General features: G+C 36.8%; 1 protein-coding gene across 2 annotated transcripts in view; it reads right to left on the bottom strand.

The window, feature by feature from the left end:
• Positions 1-1,685: 1,685 nt before the first annotated feature.
• Positions 1,686-26,509, bottom strand: part of pard3aa (par-3 family cell polarity regulator alpha, a) — a 299,284-nt gene continuing 274,460 nt past the window's right edge. Inside the window, exons 7-10 of one of the 2 annotated variants that reach the window (XM_048175193.1) lie at positions 23,388-23,513; positions 16,388-16,737; positions 4,315-4,454; positions 1,686-2,587 (exon numbers count right to left, since the gene is read on the bottom strand). In XM_048175193.1, the coding sequence (XP_048031150.1) occupies positions 2,396-2,587; positions 4,315-4,454; positions 16,388-16,737; positions 23,388-23,513 (808 nt within the window). In that variant the 3' untranslated portion in view covers positions 1,686-2,395. The remainder of the gene's footprint in view (positions 2,588-4,314; positions 4,455-16,387; positions 16,738-23,387; positions 23,514-26,509) is intronic. The other variant, XM_048175191.1, reaches the window with a different exon arrangement.

Genomic DNA, 26,509 nt, shown 5'->3' with positions numbered 1-26,509 from the left:
TACAAGAAAAAAGGTTTTTTAGGAAAACATTCCAGAATTTTTCTCCATATAGTGGACTTCAACAGTTATCAACAGGGTGTCCAAATTGCAGTTTCGATACAGCTTCAAAGGGCTCTAAGCGATTTGTGGTTAAAAAGTATATGAGGCTGCGCGGCCCCTTTTTTTTTTTTTTAGAAAATGACAGATCGTTTAGCTAGACAAGGCTCTGAATTCCTCGTCTGGGATCATGTAGAGCCCATTGAAGCTGCACTGAAACTGACATTTGGACCTTCAACCCATTGGTAACCCGTAAGTCCACTATATGAAGAAAAATCCTACAATGTTTTCCTCAAAAACCTTAATTTCTTTTCGACTTAAGAAAGAAAGACATAGAAACCTTGGATGACATGGGGTGAGTAAGTATCAGGACATTTTAAATCTGAAGTGAACTAATCCTTTAACATTGGTTCTTATGATGCTCCTTGGACATTTCGCAACAAAAGCGAAAAGCAAAAGCAAAAAATCAAAGTGAAATGTCCAATGATTGGCACCAAAAGCACATTCAGTTTAATCCAAAACAGATGGAATCTTGCACTACCACTAATTTATTACATTACAAACTATCTTTGGACACATTTTGGAAAACATGAACTTATAAAATCAATCTAAAAGCGCTTATATACTTGGGTTTAATCCTAAAAAAAACTGTCAACACTACTACTAATAAGTGCAAGATTCATACAAACTGTCACAATCCTACACATTTCAGACCATATTTAACATCTGATAAATGGTTTTAAAATCAAACTGTTAACACGCATGTTACATGTTGACTATGTATGCTATTACGCTGCCAAATAAGTGAATATTACAGCTAGCTACTGTAGCTCATACAAATCAATTAGCACCAAACCCAGACCAAGTTAATATATAATTACATTTGATACACTTTCACACTTTCACTCAGTGCATACAATTTGAATATTTTAAACTCATATTATGTTTTAAAATAACATTTTCACAGATTATGTGTATTTAGATGATGAGAAAAAACCTAAAAAGCTTTAAAACCTGCATATACGTATCCACCTCTGAAATTGTGATTTGATGTTGCACGATTTAAAGGTCCCGTTCTTCGTGATCCCATGTTTCAAACTTTAGTTAGTGTGTAATGTTGTTGTTAGAGTATAAATAAAATCTGTAAAATTTTAAAGCTCAAAGTTCAATGCCAAGCGAGATATTTTATTTAACAGAAGTCGCCTACATCGAACGGCCAGTTTGGACTACATCCCTCTACTTCCTTCTTTAATGAGTCACTAAAACAGTTTTTTGACTAACCTCCGCCCACAGGAATACACAAGAGTTGCGTTTGTAGAGTGTGTTTGTCGCCATGTCGTCGAAACGCTGTTATTTTCATCCCGCAGTCCAATCACCGGGTCTGATTCCGGCTCAAATTGATAGGGTAAAATTAAAGACATGTTTACAATAACACTGAGCGCGTGCATCTCCACGTTATGGTAAGAGGCGTGACCTTTCCGGGCAAGATGACTGCTGTGTCACAACACAGGAACCGCTGGCACAATCTGAACTCGACGTACTGAAGGAGGGACTTCATAGAACAAGGAAGTCATCAGCCCGTTTTTATGCAGTGGAAACAGCGGTATACACTGTGTTTTTTTACACGCAAAACATGAACACGTTATATTGCACACTATAAACACAATCAAAGCTTCAAAAAAACACAAAAAACGGGACCTTTAAATGACTGCACACTCACTTTATCTGTTGCTGGTTTGAATGACACAGAGGTGCACATTTGTTCATTTAGTGAAGAGACTCGCTTATGTTAGACACAAAATATGCACCTTAAATTTATTCAGTCAAGTAAAACAATCCCAAAACAGCACTTGCTGTCTGCTCCAAACTTGTATGACACATTTATTTTTAGATATGCTCAATTTTATATTTTAGAAAACAGAATAGGGGCAATAGTCTGTAAACACACATATTTCCTAAGCTTTTGCAGACCTGGAAAGTACTAAAATCAAATCGCATACTTTAGCATACTGCATAGGAACTCTGTAAGTGCAAAGGAGGAACTTTACTGATGCTGTAAACAGAGACAGCCAATGGGAACCTTCCGCACTGACTGAATAAAGAAGCATCTTTATGGAACGTCGACCAAGAAAAAAATCTGCATACAAATGTCAAGGCAGCCCAGAGTTCATTTGCACTCCTGAATTATCTATTATGGAAATAATAATGACTTCAAAATGAGTTAAGGCGGGTGGCAGCTGCCTCTATGGCACACATGTGACCTAAATAGGCCCGAGGCAGGGAAGGAGTTGAAGAGGCCATTTCATGGTGCTATATGAACTCTGTGTGATATCGAGAGACCGTTTTACTGGGGCCATTGTTAAGCCATTTTAAGATGGTTGCAATTTAGGTGTGTGTGTGAGAGTAAGAGTGTGTGACTCACCACTTCGCGGGGAAGAAAAGCGTCCTCTTGTCTGACGATGAGAAGACCTACAGTGCCTCCCATGGGAGTCGAGCGCAACAGAGCCACAACCTCCTCCTGAGTCTTACCATTCAGATCCACTCCATTGACCTACACACACAAAATATTTGTCTTAACAATAATATCATCACATACACATTTTGTAAACCTAGTATTTAATAGTAGATTTTGAATTAGCTTTTATTTTTATATTTTCAGTTTTCCTTTTAAGTTTACTTAAATTACTTTATGATTATATATATTATATATTATATTTATATGATTATATATATATATATATATATATATATATATATATATATATATATTTCTATTTAGCTTTATTTTATTTTTATTTCAGTCTTAGTTTTAGTGACTTTGGTACTTCAAATTAAACTTTAGTTTTTCAATTAATAGTTATATTTTGCATTATCTTAGCTTTATTTCAATTACTAAAAACAATTTTAATAGTTATAGGTTTAGTCATGCCCAGGAGGGTACATCATGCTTGGGAAGCAGTTTCAGAAAGCCAGCTCATCAATTCCTGGAGGTTTCATGCTTCCAGATCCATCTTGGTCGAAATTGAACTCTCTGCCCGACCAGAGTGAGCCTAAGTGGGCTTAGACATCAGCAGTTAAGGCCCTGGAGCTCAGCTCTCCAGACTTCCAGGCAGCGGGTCGTTATCAAAGCCATGTCCAGGAACAGTACATCATGCCTGGGATGCAGTTTAAGAATGTCAGCCAATCAATTCCTTGAGGTTTCATGCTTCCAGAGATCCATTGCGGTCGAAATTGAACCCTCTGCCTGACCGGAGTGAGCCTAAGTGGGCTTAAACATCAGCTGTTAAGGCCCTGGAGCTCAGCTCTCCAGACTTCCAGGCAGCAGGCTGTTATCAAAGTCATGCCCAGGAACACTGCATCATGCCTGGGATGCAGTTTCAGAAAGCCAGCCGGTCAATTCCTGGAGGTTTCAACAACTTTTTTTTTTTTTTTTTTGTCCTCACATATGAGTCACACATGTTTTGTTTTTTTGTTTTTTTATATATACTACATAATGTTCTCAACATCAGATTTATTAAATAAAGTATGCAAGCTTGCCCTGTGAAAAAGTGGCATTTCTGTAGAATTTGATGTTATGGACGCTGGTGTGAGTCATTTGAAAGGGTGTTTAATAACGCAACAAATAAAACACGAATTACATTCTGTGTAATTATATCCGATCAAACATTTCAATTAAATGCAGTCACATTACTGTGACCATGACAACAGGAAGTAGTCCTCATATTTCTATGGCAACATAAAGGCACCGGGTGAACCGACAGCACTATGAAAGGCCTTGACTCCATTAAAGCGATGAATCAGGGTTTGTTAAGCCAAATGGATGACGTTCTGGCTCCACGGTAGCATCTGGCATAAGAGCCTGCAGGTGTCCTGTTCCATTTCTAAATGAAATGGCCATTGTTGATTGGCTGTCATTGTAAATCAGCCATCAGCCATAGTTCTTTTTGTCCATTCTCTTTTATTAAAATTATTTACTCTCTGAAACTAAAAAGGAAAGTGCTTCTCACAAGGGAGAGAGGAAAACAATGGACATCTCGCCTCCGATAGACCAAGCAGAATGGACTAAGGAGGGAAATCCTCCGGAAAACAAGGAGTCGTCAATATTGCTTTATGACACAGGGAACACAAAAAAGTTTGCTGTTGTTGTTTTATTATAAGAAAAGCTCTATTTGATGCTGAATTGTCTCTATAGGAAGTTCAGGAAGCTTTGAAAAGGAAGAGGAAGTCGGGGTCATGTGATGTCACCCGTCGCTCTCAACAGCTTCCAGTGTTTCTCACCTCTAGCAGCCGGTCTCCAGCTTTCAGACGCCCATCCTGGATGGCGGCTCCACGGGGGAGGATATTCTTCACATATATGGGGGCAGAACTGCCGATGGGCACATCTCTGGAAGTGATGCTAAAACCCAACCCTTCCGGACCTAGAACGCAAATATAACAAACAATACATGCGTAAGTGGACTAAAGAGTCTATCTATAGACCAAACATGCTGCTACAGTGACGACAGGCTGAGAGGATAACGTAAAATGTTTTTAAAATTGCTATTTTTATTTTTTTTTTTAAACCACATGTTTTTAGAGTCATTATATATTCACACACACACTTACACTACCAGTCAAAAGTTTGGAAACATTACTATTTTTAATGTTTTTGAACGAAGTCTCTTATGCTCATTAAGGCTGCTTTTATTTCATAATAAAAACAGTAAAAAACAGTAATATTGTGAAATATTATTACAATTTAAAATTATGGTTTTCTATTTTAATATACTTTAAAATATAATTTATTTCTGTGATGCAAAGCTGAATTTTCAGCATCATTACTCCAATCTTCAGTGTCACATGATCCTTCAGCAATCATTCTAATATGATGATTTGATACTCAATTATCATTGTTGGAAACAGTTGTGTTGCTTACCTGTGATACTTTTTTCAGGATTCACTGATGAATAAGAGGTTAAAAAGAACAGCATTTATTCAAAGTATAAATCTTTTCTAACAATATAAATCTTTACTATCAATTTTTATCAATTAATTTCTTAAAAAAATACTGACCTCAAACTTTTGAACAGTAGTGTATATTGTTACAAAAGATTTCTATTTTAAATAAATGCTGATATTTTTTAACTTTTTATTCATCAAAGAATCCTGAAAAAGTATCACAGGTTATTAAATAATATTAAGCAGCACAACTGTTTCCAACACTGGTAATAAATCAGCATATTACAATGATTTCTGAAGGGTCATGTGACACTGAAAAATTGTAATGTTTCCAAACTTTTGATGACGGTATATATATATATATATATATATATATATATATATATATATATATATATATATATATATATATATATATATACCTTAGATTTAAAGCTTTTGAATGGAAGTCTAAGTCATTGGCCCTTGCACTGAGCTAAAGTGTTGCAAACGTTTAGCGAATTCTATATTTGACACTGTCACTTGGATTGCATATCGACCGCAGTAAAATTACAGTCCTACTCAAGTCTACTGTATCTAATAACTAATCTGAATCCATCAGACGGGATATTTTTATGCCCATTAAAGGCACAGAAAAAAAAAAAAAAAAAAAAAAAATGTGTTCCATGACCGCCTGTGCGCACAAATACAAATTACACAGGCAAAAGCCAAGCATATGGCAACACAGGCCACCCTAATTAAACGTTTCAAACCCATCTGGGTGCACGGCATAACCGCAGTGTGATTTCAGATTTAGACACGTGTGTTCCGGCGGCACGCGCTTTACAAATGTAGTGGGGTAGTAACATTACATGCTCGGGTCGTCACGCCGGGTCCACGTACGTTTGCTTTTCCTTATTGAAAAGAGGGCCAACTCCCTCCAAACTCAGGCTTTGAGGGGTCTTGATGTGCACATGCATCAGGCAAATTGAGCTTTACAGCTTGCCACAGACGTTACTAAATCCTGGAAAATGTAGTTAGGGGCTCAGACGCAGGGTATGCACAGTAATTTGCTCCCTGTCCACAAAATGACCTTTTTGGGAGTGCCAAATGAATACGGATAGGCAGATGTAGGAGAACCGGAGAGAAAAGAGTAATGGTCAGGACACAGAGGGATCAGTAAGGTTGACCTTATCATCTGAACAACGGCAGTAATGGTAAGAGAAAAGGCAGTGGGGGAGATAGAGAGACTGATAGGCCGGAGGAGGGCACACGTATTTTTATCTGAAGACACATTTGTAGCCCTCAGGACTGTCTTGCTCGCTTATATAATAACTGGGATATGTCATGTTCATGGTTTGCTCAAAAAAGGAAATGGTTCAAGAGGTTAAACGGAATATTTCAGGATCAATGTGAGTTAAGCTCAATCGAAAACACTTGTGGCATATAATATTAATTACCACAAATTTATTTTGACCTCTTATTTCTTGGAAAAAAGGGGGGTGCAATGAGGCACTTAGGGGTCACATTTAACATTGGCAGATTTTCCTCCGTCGGGCCAAACCGTTCTCGCCGTTCAACAGTTCCATTCTGTGCCGATCGAGCCCAGCTGGTTAGGGTGACCACCTGGTTATTGTGCTGCTGCAGGACATTAGATGTGATTTTGCGGGATAGCGTTTTAAATCGACAATAAGCTTGAATGACAGAATAACAGGAAATTAGGTTAAAAAAAACAATCCTCAAGTAGTGACTAGTTTATTTTCCTTTATTAGACAATGCAATTAATCATGTGTTTTACCCAAATCAGTGCATCTTTTTTTTTGTTGTTTTTTTTGTTTTGGGATCTGGCAGAGTACCACCGGACTCTCCTGACTCTCCACATCCAATCATAACCAATCATATCCAAGTCATAGCGTGATAGAGGCATTGCCTCCTCTCAAGTGACTTTCCCCCATTTATTCTCAATTGCCCCCCACCAAACCCAGCGCACACATTAGGGGGTCTGTTTAAAGTCAATGGGTTCAGGGGAAGCACGAGAGACGACTCCTTATACGTTTGAATCGCTCTCATGGTACTTTGATGTCATACGCCGATAGGTCTGCGCAGCACCAATGCATCTTGAACAAGCCTATTATTGTCCGGCTCCTGAGTTGTGCTGCTCACGTGAGCTGGCGTTCTGATGTAGAATCTGGACCGCTCAGAACATCAGTCATTTTTTTCACACAAAATCTTTTCTTGTCGCTTCATAAAATTAATGTTGAACCACTTTAGTCAAATGGACTATTTTAACGATGTCTTTAGTACCATTCTGGACCTTGAAAGTGGTGGTTGAATTGCTGTCTATGGACAGTGAGACAACTCTCGGATTTCATCAAAAATATCTTAATTTGCGTTCCAAAGATGAACGAAGGTCTTACGGGTTTGGAACGACATGAGGGTGTGTACTTAATGACAGAATTTTAAATTTTTGGCCGAACTAACCCTTTAACTTTTGTATTGAACCAAGAATATTCCTTCAAACTCCCATGTTCCAAAGGAAAAACAAGCCTGTCCAATAGTTACTGGTCTGGGGTCAGTGGCTGAGCTGTTCTCTAAACGGTTTATGTTTGTTATGGTGCCGAGCTAAATGTTCCAAGACGTATGACCACAGCCAGGAGAACCGAAGCCAGAGTCAATAACAGGCCTGCGAGGCTATCAAAACGCCACCTGATGCCTCCTATAGGATAATTACTAGAATCAAACTTTCGGCCATTAGGACATTCAGTTGTTAACGGCTTACAATCAAGTAATTACAGAGATGGAAAACTAATAGCCCCACACTAATTAATCACGGACGTGGCTAGGTCTCCATTCAGGATTTTTTGATTATGTGAGAGGAAGATAATAAAGAATGCTGTCAAAGTCTTCAATAAAAAAGGGGGGAACAAAAATCAAGCATATGGCCAATGTAAGGCAGTACAGAAAATTACAGCTTGAGGAAAAAATTAGGAAAATGTTCTCTGCAATCCATTAATTTAACAGGGGTTGAGAGAGAAAGAGGGAGGAAGACATAAATGAGAGAGGACGGTGTGGTCTTAAACCTCTTAAAATACTATTTTAAGTCATAACAAAAAAAACAAATGGACAAATGGAAAGGAGCAAGGCTCTTTAAATGAGTGAAGCTGATGTGGGAGAAAAGCAAAACCCCACATCCACATGGCAGAATCATATTTGTCGTCTTTTGCATTAAAGTATATAAATATTGTTAAAACAAAATAAAATGAGTTCAAAAGCAATTATGTTTTTTTTGTTTTTTTTTCTGAGAATTTATCATAAAAGCAACTTTTAAGGTAAAGTAACTTAAAGTAACTTTTTAAGGTCATCCCCTTTTGACAAACTTAAAAAATTATGAATAATGAATAATGATAATAATAATAATTATTATTATGATTATTAATATTTCATATATTGTTAAAGGACATTGGAGTATTTACTTGCCCTTGCAGTGTTCATATAAAAAAACAAACAATAATAATAATGTTGTTGTGATGGCTATGCAGAATAAATTACTAATATAAAAATAAATGAATGATAGTTGAGATGGTTAATCTGTAACTTAGGAACAAAAAGTATTTAAATACAGCAAGAAAAAGTTGGGGATAGACCTGGGGATAGAAATTTGGGCATAAAAATTCCGTTTTTTTACATAACGTTTTTACTAATGCGTTAAAAATGCCTATAAAACCAGACATTTTGAGTGAGCTCTTCACCACTACAGTCCCTTTAGCAGTTTAATCAACATTAGATGTATTATTTTATTTCAGTAGTGCACCTGTCACTGAATAAAACTTGAATTTGATATAAAGACAACATTGTTTTTCATAAATCTAGAAGTGTTTTCATTTGGTGGTGGTGAAGTGCCCAGAGCTAATAAATCTCTCCGCTGGCACAGAGGTGCTGAAGCCAATCCGGTAGAGCTCTGACAGATTAAACAGGTTCAACAAGGGTCAATATTTCCAAAACTTGCTGTAAACGGGAGAAAACGAGAGGGTTTTTGTATACATATCAGCTTCCAGGTGATGTCCCGGGCAGAGAGCAAGCCTTTGGTGTTTGTCAGAGCATGTGGTGGTGAAAGTTGAAACGCTCCCACAGAGCGTGCTGTATTTAGCCTATAACAACCCCCTTCTCAAAGCCAATCCCCCCAGCTCAGTCAAACACTCGTGCCAGTGCTGCAGCGTTCAACATCTGCTACATCAGGGCCAGACAAGCCAGCGGGCACTTTGCCCTGCATTTGTTCATATCCTGTCTCTCTCTTTCTCTCTTCAAATCACAGGGGGAGAAGATGAAGATGGACTGATAGTAGAAAGCGTTTCTCATGTTTGGATTCAGGGCTCCTAGGCAAGTGTTTTCCAGAGAGGCCTGCGATTCACGGCTTTGTGCTATTTACATACTTTCCACCCTAAATAGTCAACAAAATTAGAATGAGTGTGTCCTGAATTATATAAGGCTTCCGTTGAAAACAGTATGTCTCAGATGCCCTTGTGGTGTAGTATCAAATGCATTTTTGCACATTTATGCATGTTTTTTTAAGTAATATTTCCAACAATTCCCTTGCACTACAGAAGAGTTCATTGTAAACCCTAACACTCAAAATACTTCATTGGTTTGAGTAGGACAAACTTAAAGGGTTACTTCAGGATTTAGCATTAAGCTTTGTATTAGTAGAATACCACTAGATTTTCGAATTACGGCTTTCCTCCTTCATTCAGCCCGAGATGAGAGATTTATGCATTTTTATTCTGTAAAAAAGCCTCCGATGACGCAAAAAACGTATTTTGCGTCATCGGAGGCTTTTTTGGCCAGAGGCTTAAAACTACAGCCAGTAAGCAGGTAGTTCCGTTAATTTTTTCACCACGCCCATACATATGCGCGTTTGAGGTTACTCACGGACATAGATCAAAGATTTTAGCAAAAGTGGGTGTCAATTATATTTTTAAGCTTAACATATTTTGTTATAGTCTGCACTACATAGTGGTTATCTCCCAAATTTATCGGTCTCTGCAGTCATCTCAACCAATACAGCAACAGGCTTTTGTGGTAACGTTGCATAAATAACTAACTCAGTTTTACAGAACATGCCTTTCTTTGATAACAGTCAACTTATATGCAACTTATATGTAATTGTCTATTAACGTTACTTTGCTAAGTTTGCAGTTTTACTGTACCTACAACACAAATAGGCTACTGTGTTATCAGTTAGTTCAGCGAGTCTTACCTCAGGCGAATACGCTTAGTACCAGATGCCCAGGCTGTTCGTCCTCTGGGAAAGTGAATATCGATGGTATCGCGGTGTCCTTCAGAATGGTTCTCTTCATTGCAAGGATATTTGGTTCGTAGTCCTCGTGCTTGAAATGGAGACTACATATTCTGCGTTTTTTTAGGTTTTCTATAACGGTGTCATCTCCAAACTTCGGGCGTTTGATGGCCCGCAGCCACTGTTTACATCGCTCCAAATCTTTAACTTAATCGGAAAATGATGGAAACTTACTTGTCCTTTCCTGGTTTTGGGTGTACATCCAGGTACAAAGCAATTTACACATTTCGCTGTAAATGTATGAACTAACTCACGATTTATAGAATTAATATGTAACAAAGCAAGCCTAGTTGTTTGAATTTTCCTGGTAATGCCGCCTGTAACCGATAGGCGTGGTTTGGGCGTGGCCTCGCAAGGGCAGCAAAACAAGGGCATTCTGGGAGTTGTTGTCTTTCATCCACATTAGTCAAAAATACATTTTCTGCCTTTTCTCAAATAGAAAGCTAAATTCATATTAATTTAACATAAATGTTTAACTCCAGGGGTGAAACCCCTTTTTAAACAAATTAGTTCAGTTAATTTAACTGTTATGAATATTTAGCACTTTCTTTTTCTCTTGAGTTCACAGCACTGACATTTGTTCAAGTAAACTGAACTGTTTCATTGTTTTGAGTTTTATGAACTCATTTCTTTTCATTTAGACTAACTTAAATTTAACAGAAACTGGGCTGGGATTTTTTTTATTTCCCAGCATGCTTTGCCCATGACACTTAAAAGGGAGAGTAAATGCTAAAATTAAGTTAAATGTATGAATTAGTGTCCTTAAATATTTAATGTTAAGAACAATAACAAATGTATGAGTAATAAATCTCTAAAATAAAATCTTACTTAAACTCTGAGTTTCTTAACTTCTAAGTTCTGACAACTTCATAGTGTTTACAGTGAAGTAAATGACTTATTTGAACATTTTTTTTTTTTTTAAAGTACATTGTAAACCATTGTGTTTTAATAATCTTTTGTCGTGCTTTAAAGTAGTACACTTATTTTGATGTGTTGTCTAACACACCAAAGCACGTGTAAAGTACTTGATTATAATTTTAACTGTATGGTGTTTAATTTTTATGGTCACACTTTAGTTTAGGGTCAAAGTTCTCACTCTTAACTAACTATTAAAGGTGCCATAGAATTGAAAATTGAATTTATCTTGGCATAGTTCAATAACAAGAGTTCAGTACGTGGAAATGACATACAGTGAGTCTCAAACACCATTGTTTCCTCCTTATATAAATTTGATTTGCGCAAAAGACCTCTGAAGAACAGGCGAATCTCAACATAACACCGACTGTGACGCCATCCAATGTTCAAGGCATTATACAAGCCAGTAGTAACGTCTGAAGCAGCATAGCCGAATCAAAAGACTTTATGCAGGTAAGCAAGCAGGGACAATAGCGAAAAATGGCAGATGGAGCAATAATAACTGACATGATCCATGATAACATGATATTTTTAGTGATATTTGTAAATTGTCTTTCTAAATGTTTCGTTAGCATGTTGCTAATGTACTGTTAAATGTGGTTAAAGTTACCATCGTTTCTTACTGTATTCACGGAGACCAGAGTCATGTCATTATTTTCATTTTTAAACACTCGCAGTCTGTATAATTCATAAACACAACTTCATTCTTTATAAATCTCTCCAACAGTGTGTAATGTTAGCTTTAGCCACTGAGCACTATCAAACTCAGAATCAAATGTAAACATCCAAATAAATACCAAACTTACATAATCGGGTATGCTACATGACGGACACTTTGTAAAGATCCATTTTGAGGGTTATATTAGCTGTGTGAACTTTGTTTATGCAATGTATTATAGAGTTGCGAGCTTGGGGGCAGGGAGCACGGCATTTAAAGGGGACGCGCTCTGAATCGGCGTATATTTAATTATGCCCCAAAATAGGCAGTTAAAAACATGAATAAAAAACATCTATGGGGTATTTTGAGCTGAAACTTCACAGACACATTCTGGAGACACCTTAGACTTATATTACATCTTGTGAAAAAGCGTTCTAGGGCACCTTTAACTACAACTTTAATTTTAACTAACTAATAATTCCTAATTACAGATTATTAATGGTTAGTAAGATAGTTGTTAAGTTTAAAAATTTAAGTTTATCATGCAGAATAATATGTGCTTTATAAGTACTAATAAAAAGACAACGATCCTAGTAATATGCATGCTAATAAGCAACTAGTTAATAGTAAGACTTGGGCCCTAAACCTAAGTAATTATGAAATTATATACAAAGATGTACTTAAGTCCTACTGAAACATTCTTAAGTAGCAACAATATTTAATATAAATTTGAACAATAATACATTTTTCTACAATTAAAAATTGTCCAAAAACATTACATTCACATCTCACTCAAGTATATTCGTGTAAAGTATATTATTTCTGCAATAAGTACTCTTTTAAAAGTTACACTCTAAAAAATACTGGATTAAAAACAACCCAAGTTGGGTTGAAAATGGACAAACCCAGCGATTGGGTTACTTAACTCAACTATTGTTTAAACATTACTATATGGCTGGCTTAAAATCAAATTAGGTTGGAAATTAAAAATCAGACACATAATTACTAGAGGCAACAATAATAATCAAAAGGCGAACATTTATTAGTAAGCAATTAAATAAATGTTTATTGTTTAATTATTATTCATTAAACTTATTAATAAATGTTCATTTCCAATTTCAATTCTTTGGGTTCATCTTAAGTAAAAAAATACAGCAATGTTTTAAACAATAGTTGAGTTAAATAAAACAACCCATTGGTTGGGCAAACATTTAACCCAACCAATGGGTTAAAACAACCTAATTGCTGGGTTTGTCCATTTTCAGAGTGCATGTTATAGTGTACGTCTTTTTCACAAGGGCTAAGCTATGCATCCCAATACTGGGAGGACGGTCAAGCTACTTGTGAGCTGGAATATTACAGGCCAGAAGGCCCTATACACACACATTATGCTCTTGAGAAACACCCAACATACACTACAACATGTGACAGGCTCACAGCTCCAGCTAAAAACTCCCTTTTCACCCGCGATTGTCTTTTCAATTAAAGGCTACCGTGGCGTACGCCTGCCCTCCCCAACCCACTCAATATTTCACACTGCGCTGAAGCCCGGCCCATTTGTTGTCAGGATTTAATTGTGTCTTTACCGCTCCCCTCTCCTGCTGCGTCAACCTAATAGATGCGAATACGACAAGCCCAGTGACAAAGAAAGCTCTTTTTGCTCTTTCATTTAAACAAGCTGGAGCGTGTGATTACGACATCGCTAAAATGAGGACATGGTGACAAAGAGGGGAGGGAAAACAACATCAGAGGAACAGAAAGTTTTGTGGCTTGACATTCTAGAATTTTCTTTTCAAAAGCTGCCACTAGTAGAGATCAGAGGCGCTGCTGCCTAAGCAGTAATAGATATTCCTGTGTGTGCGCGCGCGTCTTGGTTTATGCATAAATACGCGTGTGTTTGTGTGTGTTTGGGTGCGTTTGTCATATCTCTGATAGACATTTCTAGTTCTCCTGCGGTGCGAAATGCTGAGATGCAGCTGCCATGCAGAACAAATGGGATTTGGACCTGTACGTGAGTCTGAGAGGAAGCTGTATCCACACTTCCTGACAATGGCAGATAGAGTCCTTTGAAGTACTAACTGCATTAGTTACACAATGCTAGTCACTACAGCAGAAAAGATACACCGCCGTTCACACAGATATCATCAGCTATTAAAACAGCAGAAAATAGAGCCAAGTTCAGAGGAAAACAAACAAATAAATAAATAAAAACGCATATTGTATGGTTTTTTTTTTTTTTTTTTTTATTATTGCAAGGGCGTTTCAATAAATAAGATGAAAAGACTTCTTAGGTGAGTGCATTTTTTGCATATACACTAGTGGCCAAAAGCATCTGGATACTGGCATCTAATTAATGACTTATTCCAGTTAAGACACTTGCGACGACATAAAATGACCTTCTAGAGAAGCGTGTGCTTCTAAATGTTATCCAACAGTTTGGAAAGGAACCTTTTCTGTTCCAGCACAACAATTCCATATAGAAATGTGGAAGGTGTTGGGCAAGAACCCCAACACCTTTAGGATGAACTTTATTCCAGCATCTGGTGGAACATGAGGTCTTCTGAGCAGACTAGAATTTGCTATGGAGGACCAAATCCCTGTTAAAGGGTCATGAAACCCCCTATTTCAGCAGCAGTCAGTTCTCACCACAGTTTTGAAAAATGCTACAAAAGTAGGAAACCATTTGATCAGTTAAAAGGCCGTAAAGACCGGTTACACTCACAGTGTGGATGAATCGTGTTTGTGGATCTATTGAAGAGAACTTATGCGATGCAGAAACTCTTACAAAGCAAAAACAGACACTTGTTTTGATCCATTAATGCATCTCTCATTTACTGTATGCAATCTCTCTGTTTGAAGCGTCTGTCATAGGAAATCAACGCGTGCTGTCATGAATAATTAAGCAAGTCATTTTCTCATAGGATAAGGACGCACAGTCTCATGAATAATTATGAGACATAGGTGAGTCATCTCCGTACTATAGTACAAGAAAACTTCACATCCTGTGACGTTGACACAAAGGTGAATTTAAACCAGGACTGTGTGCGCACTGTACATACATACACACACACACACACACACACACACACACACACACACACACACACACACATATACATTATATATATATATATATACACAGTACAGTCCAAAAGTTTAGAACCACTAAGATTTTTAATGTTTTTAAAAGAAGTTTCGTCTGCTCACCAAGGCTACATTTATTTAATTAAAAATACAGTAAAAAACAGTAATATTGTGAAATATTATTACAATTTAAAATAACTGTTTTCTATTTGAATATATTTGACAAAGTAATTTATTCCTGTGATGCAAAGCTGAATTTTCAGCATCATTACTCCAGTCTTCAGTGTCACATGATCCTTCAGAAATCATTCTAATATGCTGATCTGCTGCTCAAGAAACATTTAATGTGTACAATTGTACAAAATATTTGTGTACAATATTTTTTTTTCAGGATTATTTGATGAATAGAAAGTTCAAAAGAACAGTGTTTATCTGAAATCTAATCTTTTGTAACATTATAAATGTCTTTACTGCCACTTTTGATTGATTTAATGCATCCTTGCTGAATAAAAGTATTCATTTCTTTAATTTCTTTTCAAAAAAATAAAAATAAAAATTCTTACTGACCCCAAACTTTTGAACGGTAGTGTATAATGCTACAGAAGCTTTGTATTTCAGATAAATGCTGTTCTTTTGAACTTTCTATTCATCAAGGAATCCTGAAAAAAAAAAAAGTACACAACTGTTTTCAACATTGAAAATAATCATAAATGTTTATTGAGCAGCAAATCAGCATATTAGAATGATTTCTGAAGGATCATGTGACACTGAAGACTGGAGTAACGATGCTGAAAATTCAGCTTTGCATCACAGGAATAAATTACTTTGTCAAATATATTTAAATAGTACACAGTTATTTAAATTGTAATAATATTTCACAATATTACTGTTTTTTTACTGTATTTTAATTAAATAAATGTAGCCTTGGTGAGCAGAAGAAACTTCTTTTAAAAACATTAAAAATCTTAGTGGTTCCAAACTTTTGGACTGTACTGTATATATATATATATATATATATATATATATATATATATATATATATATATATATATATATATATATATATATATATATATATATATATATATATATATATATTAGTATGATAAATTTAATATAACAAATGAACGATGGATGGATAGATAGATAGATAGATAGATAGATAGATAGATAGATAGATAGATAGATAGATAGATAGATAGATAGATAGATAGATAGATAGATAGATAGATAGATAGATAGATAGATAGATAGATAGATAGATAGATAGATAGATAGATAGATAGATTTTAAAGTCTACAAATTCCATCTGGACCTACATTTGAGGTCCAGGATATGTAAATTAACCCGGTAAATGTACTCATAGGAAAGGTCATTCACCTTGAACCGCTGTGAATCAGTATGATGGATGTGTGTGACCGTACCTTTTCTCAGCTGGACGTTGAATTTGCGGCCAATCTTTTTGGAGTAGCCCACGGAGGAAGCCGCACTGGTGGGCCTGGAGTGTTGGAGAGGGCCTGCTAGGGTCTTGTTTGAAGGGTTTGCAGGGTGCGGTAATGTGGGATAGCCCCGGGTCGATTCCGCTTTGGACATTCTCCGCGGGCTATAGTCGACGCCACTCCCCACCAGACTGCCTCTGTCACCAGGCCCCGATCCAGCCTGAAGGCCCAGTTCATTCTGAGACAACAGCTCATATTGGGCTTTCTTCACCGCTGGAACTACATGGAACAGGATGAATGGAGAACGCATAGCCTGTCTGAACAAATTCTGGGCCCTGAGGGAGAGAACACCACACACACACACACACACACACACACACACACACACACACACACACACACGTCTCAGTGAGGATGTATCTCTTTGTCGATTACTGAACAGGCTTATCCTAAGTACTGGGATTGTTAAAAGCAGAGCACATGGAGAGGTCAAAAGGTTGGCTTGCTTAATCGCTGGCTAATTGTACTAGTACAGTTGGAAACAAGGTTAATTCACATTATCTGCCATTTCCATAATCGCAAAGCCTTGGGGAGGAAGCAGTAAAACATATTAGAAGCAGGAAGCAGGATCTGTTTTCATAAGTGTGGCACACTGAGGACAATAATTGATCATATGTACAAATAGGCAAATAGGACCACTAAAACACACTATAACCTGGATAAGTCAATAAATAAATAAATAAATAACATATCAAGTTATGATATAAATTATGGAGTGGTTTGTAAGTAACTGATTCATATTATTCTTTATACAATATATTAGATGCAATGAGGTGATTTTATTAAAGGAATAGTTCCCCAAAATTAAAAAAAAAAAACTAAATACATCATTCAGTCAAAAAAGCAACATAAAAGTCAGGAAATTAGTACATATGCTATATATGACTTCAACACTACTGTTCAAAAGTTTGGGGTTGGGAAGATTTTTTAATGTTTTTTAAGAAGTCTCTTCTGCTCACCAAGGCTGCATTTATTTGATTAAAAATACAGTAAAAACTGTACATTTTTTGAATTATTATTAAAATTTAAAATAATTGTTTTCTATGTGAATATATTTTAAAATGTAATTTATTTCTGTGATCAAAGCTGAATTTTCAGCATCATTACTCCAGTCTTCAGTGTCACATGATCCTTCAGAAAAGATACTAATATGATGATTTGCTGCTCAAGAAACATTTCTGCTTATTATTATTAATGCTGAAAACAGTTGCTTTTTTTTCTTATGGAAACCATGATACAATTTTTTTTTTTTTTCATGATTATTTGATGAATAGAAAGTTCAAAAGAACAGCATTTATTTGAAATAGAAATCTTTTGTAACAATGTGAAAGTCCTTACTGTTATTTGCTGTATTAACAAAAAAGAAAAAAAAAAAGAAAAAAAAACTGACCCCAAACTTTTGATTAGTTTTGCATGAAGAACAGAATAAAATTTAGTTTATTTACCATTGTGATGCATCTTAGCTTAGCAAATCTAAAATTATGCATTCAAGATTGAAGCTATGGCAAGCAGATTTTCAGCAAATAATTTAAATTTCGGTCTGTTCCTTGCATAAAGCAATCACATGACTTTACAAGACTTGAAATACAGTGCACAAGTTATATAGACCATATGTTATAGATTATATATAATATACATTATATATATATATTTTTTTTTTTCCCCCAAGTTTTGAAGCCCCCCCCAAAAAAAAAAAAAAAAAAAATGCATCCAATCATCATTCCATGTGGCTCCAGGGGGATAATAAAGGCCTTCTGAAGCAAAGCGATGGGTTTTTTTTAAGAAAAATGTGCATATTTAAAACTTTATTAACTATAACTAACTTCCAGCAGACGACACATCGATTTGCAGCGAAGACTAACCTCTGATCCAACGAAAGACGTACAGTAATGATGAACGCGGAAGCGCAGAGGATTATAGAGTAAAACAAAGCACCGGTCACGAATTAGAAGTCTAAAACGAGAGAAATATCGGAGGATTTCGATATAAAAGCTTGAGTTTGTTGCACAGCCCTATTTGTTTCAACCCCGAGAGGCGCCTAAGCTTACGATACTCCTACATCCTGCGTCATACGTCGTGTCAGAGGATTCCTCTTTTGGCACAAGTCGGCTTGCGCAGTATGCGTACATTCATCCACTGGAAGTAATAATTTGTATTTATAAAATTTTACATACGAATATTTTTCTTACAAAAACCCATCGCTTCGCTTTAAAAAGCCTTGATTAACCCCATGGAGCTGTGTAGATAATTTTTTTTATAAAGAATGGATGAATTTTGAACCCCCCTCCTTCACTGCCATTATAAAAGCTTGAAAGAGCAAGGATATTTTGAAATATAACTCAGATTGCGTTTGTCTGAAGGAAGATAGTCATGTACACCTAGGATGGCTTGAGGTTGAGTAAATCATGGGATCATTTTCATTTTTAGATGAAACGTCCCTTTAAGTAAACAATGACATAATCTTCTTTTTTGGTGGACTATTCCTGCAAACACCAAACAAATATAAGACAAGCACATCAGGATCGCAGGTTAATTTCACTATTTTGCATATAGATTGTTTGACACGGGAAACTCGGAGCCAACGCGAGAACAAGAAATAGAGGAATTCGAGTTCTGTTTACTCCTTCAACGTAAGAACCGTCACAGCAAGTTATTTCCATCTCAATAAACTCTTCATTAGATCAATCTCTGCATCTAGAGAGCAAGTAGCATCTTACTTTAGGGACGCCCATCTATTTTTATGCAAATGCAGCCGCACCCGCCTCCAAAACGAGCGTCGTGTGCGAGCAGACAAGCAGAGCTGTGACACGCGGCTAATCACCAAACTCCCTCTGTCTGATTGAATAATAAATGACTCCATCAACGCATCATTACATTGCGTTAGATCAACCGCTGATAAATATTTACCCATGCAAACAATCCAATAAGATTAGAATATCGTTATGAATTATAACTCCACATGTAGCACAATCAAGAAACGGGGGGAGAGAGAGACAAATCGAGATAAAGAAAATATTGGTCTGTGCTCATCTGTGAGATTCCAGCAGCTGGCTGCTCATGTGTGAGAAAAAACGGCGACAGGGTAGATTAAAACGTTACTCTCTCGTGGATTGACTTTACGAGTTCATGTACGACACAGCGCGGAAGCATAAACCGCAAGTTTGTTTACGGGTGACTAACGCGCCGAATCGACGAGTCGAGCGCTCTGGGGGACGGCAATATATGAAGAACAAAAGGCTGCGATATCTAATATGTATTACACTCACATTATCGACCTGATGTGTATGTAATGCACAAGGTTGTGTTTAATCCTTGAGAATTCGGTGACCCCGTTTTGCACTAGCCACGAAGGCTCGCAGAAATGTAAGGTCCTGACTGGATCTCGTGCAAAAATATAGCCAAGCAATTAAAACATAATAATGCTTTGGGACACTAGGGAAATTAACTAGTAGTGTTGAGTTTGTGTAAGCGGACTGAATGATGTATGTAAATTAGTTTTAGATTAGATTATGAATTATCCCACAGCTGTGCCCTTTCAGTGCCCTGTGGCAAACCCTGTCCAGTTTTTTCATCTTTCTTTGTGTCTTTCAGTGGGCGTCCTCCTGTTGCAGCTGAGTTTGCTCTCATCGTGCCATGTGCAATCATCTGGACCAGGACAAGCTGCTCGTGACTGGTCCAAAGGAAGCTCTTGACGATAAATGTGGAAGGAAATACTTTATCTACAAGCAATATTCTTATCTGTTCACCATGATATGCCTTAAAGGGTTAGTTCACAGAAAAATTAAAATGATCCCATGATTTACTCACCCTCAAGCCTCAAGTATATGACTTTCTTCTTTCAGATGAACACAATCGGAGATATATTTAAAAATATCCTTGCTCCTCCAAGCTTTATAATGGTTGTGAAGGGGGACCACATTTGGAAGCCCAAAAAAAATCCATTTTAGGGTGCTTTCACATTAGCACTTTTGGTGCGCACCCGAGTTTGATTGACGTCAGAGTTTGGTACGTTTGGATGATGTGAACACTGTCCTCTGAACTCTGGTGCGCACCTGTGAGCCGTACCCGAGTCCGCTTAAAAAGGGTGGTCTAGGGTACGGTTCGCTGCTGATATGACGCATAAACGTACCAAATTGCGGAAGTGACGCGCTATTAAAGGGTTAGTTCACCACAAAAATGAAAATTCTGTCATTTATTACTCACCCTCATGCCGTTCCACACCCGTAAGACCTTCGTTAATCTTCGGAACACAAATTAAGATATTTTAGTTGAAATACGATAGCTCCGTGAGGCCTCCATAGGGAGCAATGACACTTCCTCTCTCAAGATCCATAAAGGTACTAAAAACATATTTAAATCGGTTCATGTGAGTACAGTGGTTCAATATTAATATTATAAAGCGACGAGAATATTTTTGGAGTGCCAAAAAAACTAAATAACGACTGATTTAGTGATGGCCGATTTCAAAACACTGCTTCATGAAGCATCGGAGCATAATGAATCAGTGTATCGAATCATGATTCGGATCGCGTGTCAAACTGCCAACGGCTGAAATCACGTGACTTTGGCGCTCCGAACAGCAGATTCGATACGCTGATACATTTGTGCTCCGATGCTTCCTGAAGCAGTGTTTTGAAATCGGCCATCAATAAATAAATCGTTATTTAGGTTTTTTTTGGCGCTCCAAAAAATATTCTCGTCGCTTTATAATATTAATATTGAACCACTGTACTCACATGAACTGATTTAAATATGTTTTTAGTACCTTTATGGATCTTGAGAGAGAAAGTGTCCATTGCTCCCTATGGAGGCCTCACGGAGCTATTCGGATTTCAACTAAAATATCTTAATTTGTGTTCTGAAGATTAACGAAGGTCTTACGGGTGTGGAACGGCATGAGGGTAAGTAATAAATGACAGAATTTTCATTTTTGGGTGAACTAACCATTTAATGCCGTATTATTTGATAAAAACGTGTGTTTGTGTATGTGTGTTTCGCTCACTTTCCCAACGAGCGTGACTGACGGGCTGCAAGCAGAGAGCTGTATATCTAATTTCTGCTCGCCTTAAGCGTTCTACATTCGTGGCATATAGACGCCGTTATGTACTGAAGCTTTGGAAACAAGACCAACGGTTCAAAAACAAAAATATAAAAGTGAGGAGAGCAACGTTATGCATTTCGGCACCTTCTCCTGTGCTGTCGTTACTAAGCAACGGAGTAAACAGCTGCTGGTTTGATGATGCAAACGAACCGTGTGTCGAACCCAAATAATATAATATGAGCACAGTCCAGTGGGGGCAGGGGAGGGGGGAACAATCGAACTCGGGTTCCGGTCCAGGCAATCGAACCAAGTGTGAAAGCACCCTTAAAAGTAAACCATACGGCTCCAGGGGGTTAATAAAGGCCTTCTGAATGAAGAGATGGGTTTTTGTAAGAAAAATATGCTTCGATTTGCGGTGGAAGAGTAACCCCTGACCCGACGCATGACGCAATGATGAACGTGGAAGCATAGAGGATAGAGAAACACAAAACGCCGGTCATGAATTAGAAGTCTAAAAAGAGAATTTTTAAAGAGAAATGTTGGAGGATTTCGATATAAGAGAAGAGGAGCCTTGAGTTTGTTGCCCAGCCGTATTTGTTTGAACCGTGATCAGGGGGTTACTCATCAAGTTGACTTGTACAAGCTAGTTATTTGAAGTTTTAAGTATAGATAAGAATAAGAATAAGAATAAGAAAATGCATCGCTTCACTTCAAAAGGCATTTATTAACCCCCTGGAACCGTATGGATTATTTTTATGATGGATGGATATTTTTTTGGGCTTCAAAATGAGGCAACATTTTTTAAACATATTTCTGATTGTGTTCGTCTGAAAGAAGATAGTGGCTTGAGGGTGAGTAAATTTTAATTTTTGGGTGAAATATCCTTTTAAAGCCAACTTTACACTACTTTACACTACTGAGATGACAAAACACAATAATTTAACTACATTTGGTAACACTTTATTTTATGGGGTGTTTGGTATATGAAGTTACTACAGTAACAACTATAACCTAATTCCAAAACCTCAATCCTATAGTAAGTGTGCATGCACCCGATGTGAATTCGGCTGGAATTTTGTGTGAAATTTTCTGCGAAAATATTAGGGAAGTGATTAAGCCCACTATTATTTTCAGAAGTGAACACTTTCTCCCCAGTCCAAAAATAAATCAAAACCATTGCATATGACTGCCAACAGTTCTTCTTTTGGTGCAAAAATAGATAATTAGCATTATAAATGGGTCCTAGTTATTAAATAAAATAAAATATTATATATATATAATATTAATGAAATTAAAAATAAATATAATTAAAAAATAAAAATGTAAAAAAAAAAAAAAAAAAGATAAAAAGTTTAGCAATGATAATACAAAAATACTTTTTTTCTGATAATATAATTTTTTTTGTTTTCAATGCTGTTGATGTCTGAACATGGGTAGTCATGTTTATCTTCGACATATCATATATTTAAAAAAGTCAAAGTTTTTGGGGGTTAATTTCAATAAACAACTGAGGAGTGAGGAGAGAGTTACAGTAGTCTACAGTATCATACAGTATTACTGTATCATAGTGCATCAAACGCTGAGGAAATCAAGGAAAATGTATCAACCTTTCAATAACCTCTATTGCTCCAACCTGATCCACAGACAACTTCTGCAAGCTTTGAACAGAGATGTTTTCTTTGTTTAGTTAGCAAGAGATGAGATGAAAGAATATTGTTGAAGGTTGACGGCAAGACCGAGGAGACTTTCAAAGCTCTGAGGAAGACTGAAAGCTCATGAAAGTGTGAAAAGGACAGAGAGGTTGAAAGGATAAAGCAGAGCAGCAGCTATGAGAGAAACAAGAGGTAAAGACGGTCTCTCCGTCTCCTCCAGAGAGAGGCTTACTGTTCAAATCGGATGTTGCGCAGGTCTCCGTTATTAATCCGGACGATACAGTCATTCTCCTGGAACAGAGCTTCACGCTCCGCCTTTCCGCCCCTCTCCAGCCTCTTCACTAACAAACCCAGCGTCCTGGAACAGTCATAGCACATATTAGTGACATTGAGCTCAGTGTCAGCGCTGTTCCCTGATCAGCAACACCACACATTACTGTCAAAGCCTGACACACAGGCGTAATTGCACAAAGAACAATTTAATGACACAGTGCAATTAAAATCATTGAGTCTCAAATGTAATTCAAGTTGTACATGCTGTTTTAGGGATATTACGAGACATCAGAGGCCCCTGCAGCTCAGAGGGCTACAAATATTTACTATGGTAACCACAGATTCAGCCAAAATACCACTTACAATCATTGTTACTTAGGTAGCACTTTATTTTCCAGCCCTATTCCACTTGTACATGCTATGTACTTATTATAGTAATTACAATAACTGGGTAATAACTAGGTACTAACACTGAAACTACCCCTAAACCTAACCTTAACCCACGTAGTTTACTTATATTATCCAGTACTTTCTTAGGCTAAGTATATTGTAAGTACACGCAAGAGCACATAGTGTAAAATAAAGTGCAAACGTCTTTATATTATATTAAATTAACATGGTGTCTTTGTATTATTATTATTATTATTATTAGGGGCCAAGCGGTGCGTAGGCACCTATTGCATCCATTGGTGTTCTTGTTCTTGTTGTTCTTGTTGTTCTTCTTCTTCTTCTTCCGCTCTGGAAGTCTATGGCAGCCTATAGAATTGCTTGCAGGAAAGTTGTGAAATTTGGCACACTGACAGAGGTCAGTCCCAAACCTACTTTTAAGAAGGCCGTAGCTCTGATTTTCACGAAAATTTGACCAGATCATCTTCAGACCATGCTGACAAAAAGATGTGGAAAACAAGTTGATTTGTCAAACCATTTTCGAAAAACGTGCAAACGAATTGTATATAGTGCTTGCCAAAATAGACGCAAGGCTCTGTCTCCTCAATGTTTTATAGTATTCAGACTAAACTTGGTCCATGTCATCATAAGCATGACAAGAGGTTACATGCTACGTTTCAATGCAGCACCACCTACTGGTCCAGAAATACAAAAAAAATATATAATTTTGCTTATAACTTCTGAACGGTTTGTCCAAAAATCATAAAAGTGGTCTTGTTAGATTAGGGGCATCATGCCAAGTCGAATGCAATTTTGGTCATTTTGGGCGTCCGACATTTTGGGCGTCCGACAATTTGAACTTAGTAGTAGTAAAATTCAGTATTTTATGAACACATAAATGTATCATAACGAAACCCTGAAGGAGTCTGAGAAGTTTTGGACCAGCGCCACCTAGTGGTGATTATTCTGACAGGAGCAATTTCCTTGGATTCCTAAATCCTTGCCGATCCCAACGATACCTAACATGCTAGGTTTTGCCTTATAGTTAGTGCAACGTTGTGATTTAGCATTTAAACAACATCCATAAATATCTTAGAAACAGTTAGTCTTGGTGTACTTGGTGGTGCTATAATTGAACAAAACATGACATTTGTTCTAACTACAGTAGTGTTGGTCTGACTAACTTCAAAATTTACATGCAGTGTCTTTGTATCAGTTGCTATCAATAATCCATTATGGCATTGTTGGTCTGCTGCTAGCTTCCTTGTTTCCTTCTTTTGTGCCTGGCCCCTTAATTGCAGCTTGCATTATTATTTGTTAATACAGTATCACAATAAATTAATATGGCATCATTTTTAAAAAGTGTAAGAAGCTTCAACAATTTCTGTAAGTTGTCCATCAATAATAATAATAATAATAATAATTTCATACTGTATTACAAATAACTGTAGTATTATTTTGGTGGAAACTATGGTAATCATGATAAATGCTTGTAAGGTACAAAAAAAAGCAACCTGTGTGTCCACTGCATCCTTTTTTGATAAGATTAGATGGTCATGAACATCATATTTATTTCATATTCAAAAGGATAAAAAAAAAAAAAAAAAAAAAATGTAAGAGTTAGTGATAGACAGCACTGTGTCACGTTTATCAATTCTAGAAAAAAAAGCAAAAAAAAAAAAAAAAAAGAACACACACATCCCATTGATCTTGAACTTTTGAAAAGTTTACTGTTCCTAGCGGCTCTCTTTCAACTTAATACATCAAAAAGGACTTTTTGAACTTAAGCCCACTTTGGCCATATGGATTTTTTGGCATCGTTCTCAGACCTGCTGTGGTTTCGGATTCAGAGCGCTGCGGCCCCTAATCTACAAACCCTGAGATGCAATCATATGAAATGCACCGTCGCATTTGATGGGTTTTTAAAAAAAGCGCGGAGGAGATTTTGATATAAATAGAGCTTATGCGAACTCTTTCCTCCTCCCTGAGGCCTGAGTCTGATGTATCAGCAATCTTCAACACTAAACTTTGCACAGACAGCAGAACCTGACTTGAATGAGTGATGTGGGTGAAGGAACAAATATGGTGTAAAACAATACAGAAGGATGGATGGATGTATTAATGAGTTCAGGACGTAGCTTGGCTGTGAATGGTGTGGTCTTGTGCATGTGTCTTCATAATCTGATGGGGAAGAGCGAGGATTTGCAGCATGTGACAGCTCATTATTCAATAGAAAGAGATCACACCTATGGATCAAAACACGCACATGCGGCCGACATGCTCTTTGGTTTCTGCTGAATAAAGATAAACTATAAAACCTGACTATAATTTGAATGAGTGATATTTAATGTGCATTGCCCTAATTTTTCCATAGATAACATTCTGCTCACTTAAAAGTTCATCTTTAAAAACACTAATAATTTAATAACACTTTAATAAAACTGTAATAACACTCTCAACAGTTATATGGAAGCTTTTTCCGCCACTAAATAAAAAAAAAAAAAAAAAAGGTAATTGTGACTTTTTATCTCAAATTCTGACAAAATTGTGAGATTTTTCATTGTGTTTGCAGAATTGTGAGATATGAGCTGTCAGAGAAACAGAAGGATGGATGGATGTATTGTAGATATAAAGTCAAACAATATAAAGTCAGAATTGTGTTATAAAGTCAGAATTGTGTTATAAAGTCAGAAT

Source organism: Megalobrama amblycephala, linkage group LG22, assembly GCF_018812025.1.
Source record: "Megalobrama amblycephala isolate DHTTF-2021 linkage group LG22, ASM1881202v1, whole genome shotgun sequence".
NCBI classification, from domain to species: domain Eukaryota; kingdom Metazoa; phylum Chordata; class Actinopteri; order Cypriniformes; family Xenocyprididae; genus Megalobrama; species Megalobrama amblycephala.
This window is presented reverse-complemented; position numbering and strand designations above follow the sequence as displayed.